This window comes from Diospyros lotus, unplaced genomic scaffold, assembly GCF_014633365.1.
Source record: "Diospyros lotus cultivar Yz01 unplaced genomic scaffold, ASM1463336v1 superscaf1, whole genome shotgun sequence".
Classification (NCBI taxonomy): domain Eukaryota; kingdom Viridiplantae; phylum Streptophyta; class Magnoliopsida; order Ericales; family Ebenaceae; genus Diospyros; species Diospyros lotus.
The window spans coordinates 1,688,152-1,692,894 of record NW_026267104.1 but is presented as its reverse complement, the minus strand read 5'-3'; the positions used below and the strand labels follow the sequence as shown (position 1 = coordinate 1,692,894).

The 4,743-nt window shown below is 39.5% G+C and overlaps 1 protein-coding gene across 1 annotated transcript; it reads left to right on the top strand.

The window, feature by feature from the left end:
- Positions 1-679: 679 nt before the first annotated feature.
- LOC127792829 (flavonol 3-O-glucosyltransferase UGT89B1-like) lies at positions 680-2,369 on the top strand. The gene has a single exon (XM_052323436.1). It carries the CDS (start codon positions 799-801, stop codon positions 2,179-2,181), a length of 1,383 nt encoding a protein of 460 aa, XP_052179396.1. The 5' UTR covers positions 680-798; the 3' UTR covers positions 2,182-2,369.
- The last annotated feature ends 2,374 nt before the right edge of the window (positions 2,370-4,743 follow it).

The window sequence follows — 4,743 nt, the reverse complement described above, 5'->3', positions numbered from 1 at the left end:
ACCATGGCGTTCTTGCTGGCAATAGACCCATGCAGCGTGGAATTTGAAGGGTTCCTTCTAGAGAGGGTGAGATGAGTGGAGCGGATCGAGAAGATGAAGCTTACGGGGGGCTACCAAAACGGTGACATGTAGGCCTTGGATGAGTAACTACTGGAGAAGGTCTATCATGGGTTCCCCGGAAAAAGGATTGAGCAGAATGTGTTCGGCGTTGCCGTCGCCGGTTGGTAACATGGCCGTAGAGCGTACGACGAGGTGGGCGACGACTGATATGCGTTCAAAGTGTTCTCGACAGAGACATTTGTGCGTTCAAAGTCTTCTCGACAAATGTCCATGGAGATGATTATAGATTATAAATAGTCACCCAGGCTCCGTCATGGATGACGTCTTTGAATGTCACTTACATTTTTTATCATTAAATCAGTAATTCATGTCTGTTTTGCTTGGTCGACGAGCGTGAAATTATTTACATAAAATTAATTATTCAAGCATTATGGCTGCTATGTTCCAGAGTTTTAAAGAAAGTTAAATTAAAAAAAAGAATAAAGGGCAACAAAATTTGATATAATTATTTTAAAATATAAAAAACAAAATCTGATATAATTATTAAAAAATATAAAAAAATCAATTTTCATTTGAACCAATAACTAAAATTTCAAGCTTGGGCGCATCAAGGTTTACAAATAAGTATCCGAAGCTCGTGTCGAGTTCTGATTATAAAATTGAACCATCTGGCGATTATTGGTCTCGATATGCTCTTGTAAGTCTTCTTGTCAAGGAATTTGTTGAAGCTACAAGCCCATGTCTAACTCCGGCGACGGCAACGGCAAGGCAGTACACATCCTTGCTTTTCCTTTTCCGGCGCCAGGCCATGTGATACCCATGATCGACTTAACCAAGCTGCTACTCACCCGCGGCATAAGCGTCACCGTTTTAGTCACCCCACGTCACCTCCATCTCCTCGAACCCCTCCTGAAATCTCACCCTTCTTCCGCCATTGACACTCTGGTTCTCTCTCCTCCAGAGGTTCCTCCATCTTGCACGACGTACAATCCTGTTGCCAGAATGAACGCCCTGGCAGAACTCTACGATCCCATTCTCCAATGGTTCCGATCTCGCCCTTCGCCTCCGGTGGCCATCTTGTCGGACTTTCTTCTCGGTTGGACCAACCGCCTCACCTCCGACATCGGCGTGCCACGTATCGTCTTCTGGACCACCGGCGCTGCCTCCGTTTCCAGTTTCAACTGGCTGTACCGCGATCTTACGGTCTACGATATCCATCGCGACGACGAATCCGTACTTTCACTTTCGGGGGTGCCAAATTCCCATAAATACCCCTGGTGGCAACTCAGCCAATTGCTTCCGAACTTCCAGCACGGAGACCCGGGTTGGGCATTTTTCCTGGACTCCCTGATGAGCAATGTTCAATCCTGGGGCGCCGTTATCAACAGTTTCGATGAGTTGGAGCGGGTCTACGTGGACCACTTGATGCAGGAGATGGGCCACGATCGGGTTTGGACAGTGGGCCCTTTACTGCCGTCGGATGATGATCAGACGGCATCCAGCAACCGCGGGGGGTCCAGTTCCATACCAGTTGATGAAGTGATGCGCTGGTTGAACTCCAAGCCAGATAACTCGGTGGTCTATGTGTGCTTCGGGAGCCGCTGGACGATCACAGATCAGCAAGTGGCGGCGCTGGCGGGGGCGCTTGAGTGTAGCGGCGTGAATTTCATCTGGGTCGTGAAGGAGGGCGTCGTTTTGCTTAACGGGTTTGAGGAACGAGTGGAGCGTAGGGGGTTTATCATCAAAGGGTGGGCCCCGCAGGTGCCCATACTGAATCACCGAGCGGTGGGCACGTTTGTGAGTCACTGCGGGTGGAACTCGACGTTGGAGGCGCTGACGGCGGGGGTGTTGATGCTGACTTGGCCGCTGGGTGCGGACCAGTTCTTTAATGCCAAGCTGCTGGTGGATGAGCTTGGAGTGGCTGTTAGGTTCTGCGATGATGGGGACCGAGCCGTTCCTGACTCGGCTGGGTTGGCTCGGTTGTTGGGCGAGTGGGTGGGCGGGGCTCGGCCTGTCCGACTCATGGAGCTCTGTAGGGCGGCTACTGAGGCGCTGAAAGCAGGAGGAAACTCCAGCAAAGGTCTGGAAATGCTGGTTCAGGTGCTTCGCAGCTTAAATTAATCGTGCTTGGTTTACTGAACAATAATGGTTCTCTCCTGTATTTGTTGCCTTTCTTTTCTTCGGCGTCTTTGTGCTTTTATTTCCAAAATGGCCCATGAATGGAACTGTGTAGCCATTGAAATATCTTTTGTATTTGGAGATTATACTCAAAAAGAGAAAAATGAACGAACAAATTGCATTCTTGGATCCCTATATGTATATATTAGGGATAATCCGTACGTGCAATTAAAAAAAATTAAATATTAAATTTGAACGCAAAATAATTAAACAATAAACTTGAATACGTATTAAAATAAAAGTTTAAATTCGCTTATATCACGTGTCTGAAGACAATATATATAGTTCTTAAACACAAAATTATCAAACAATGAATATAAATATGCTTAAAGATACAATATAAATAATATTAAGATTAAAATGTACGGTGTAAAGGCACGGTGTATTATGTTAAATTTATAAAGAATTTGTAATAATTTTACTTGTATTAAACGCTCTACAAAACTCAAATAATAAACAAACATATAATATTTATAATATTCACCAATATTACAAATTAAAATATAAGTGTAAGTAAAAAAAAATTTAAAAACTGAAAAAAAATAGAAATTAAAGTTATTGTATAAACAAAAAAAATCAATCTGTATTTTACAAAAAAATATTAGTTAATATAATAAAGTAGCCTGTATTCTATAATTAATTACCAGCCTATATTATACAATTTCAAAAAAATTAAATATCAAATAATGCACAACAATCATTACTCTACAATATAAAAGAAATCAAAATTAAAATACACATCATTTAGTGTTGCTTACATCAAATTATAACTATATAAGAAATCAAAAAATAGAGAAATCGTCATATAAAAATTATGAGGATTATTTTTATATTTAATTTAATTTTATGAAGATGCTGTTTTTAGTTGTTTATAATCGTTATACATTATAAATAAATCATAGCTCAACTCAGTGTAAATAATATTAAGATTAAGATTAAAATGTACGGTTACTCATTTACGTAAATATAAGTTACTCATTCAGCCACGTCAAAAACTTATTAATTTATTAGTTTACTCATGTAGTTTATTAGTTTATTTTATTGAATGAGAAACTTGTATATAACCAGAGCAATGAAAAACAGTTGATTTTTCAAATCACTTCTTAAAAAGTTGTTTGTATTTTAGTGTCGACAAACTTATTGTTTTTTAATAAACAAAATGAAGATGACGAACAACTATTTAACCTATTTAATATATTATTTTGGATATGATATAAAATATTATTTCGAGATTGTAAATAACAATTATTTAACAAATTTACTTTAAGGATGTTCTTCAGTATTCAAGGGCAAAGATGATGAACAACCCCTACGCATTCTCACGCTATGTTCAAGAGATCTAAAACTGAAAGTGCCTTATGATCCATTCTCAAAGCCCTTATGGTTACTCATTCTGATGTAAATATAAGTTATTTTTATATATAAGTTACTCATTCTCTTTGTTAATATATGTTAAATATATTTAATGTATGTTAAATATACATATATAAAATTTCCATAAATATACATACATAGAAAAAAGAGTTACACGAAATGGAGTTACACACATAAAAGCATGTGCGTATACATACACACATACACAGAATACATAAATATACATACACACATAAAAAATATATTTAATTAAGGAAATGAAGTTACACGAAATAGAGTTTACACAAAATATACACACACTTGCTACATAAAAATATATACATATACATAATACATACATACACATAATACATAAAACACAAAATACACAATGAGATTTGGTGCATAAGTTTGAATGAGATTTGGTTGCTTACAATGAGTGTGGTACTAAGCCACAACTGAACTGAGATGTAAAAATAAGACCCAAAAAAAAAAGATCTTCAAACCACATAAAATATTGAACACAGTTAAGGGGATAATTATGACATAGTACGAATCTTGAAAATAAGCTTCATGAAAGAGCGGAAAGCTAAACTTAGCATGGCCATGGAGTGGCTACAGCAGAAAGAGGATTTCTTCTGTGGATGGTGACGCCAGGGCATTCAGTCATGTTCAGTTCCTCTGCCTTGGCTTCACCAGGTAGTTCTTATTCAAACATATACACAATACATACATACATACATATACACACGTGCTACATAAAAATACATAAAACACAAAATATATATCTATATATACCTTTGAGCTGTAGCAGGTCGGGTGCGATGGAGCTTCAGGTGGTGGGAGCAGACAGTTGAGGGGCTGGAGACGAGGATGGGGGTTTTAAGGGGAAAGATGTGAAGGGAGGCGTGACAACTGCGTGAGTGGGTGGAAGGGAGAGAGAGAGGCAGTAAGTGGGAGTGGGAGAGAGAAAGAGAGGGAGAATGAGAGTGGGAGGGAGAGAAAGAAAGAGGTAGTGAGTGGGAGGGATGGATGGGGTTGGCGGTGGGCAGCAGGGGCAACGACGGTGGGCGGTGATGCAAGGGCTTAGAGAGAGAGAGAGAAGGGAAAGCGGGCAGAGAGTGGGTTTGGCAAAGAGGGAATGCGTTTGGC

Bases quoted from the DNA above. Each gene is read 5' to 3' on its own strand.
- LOC127792829 (XM_052323436.1), top strand. From the start codon at position 799: ATGTCTAACTCCGGCGACGGCAACGGCAAGGCAGTACACATCCTTGCT.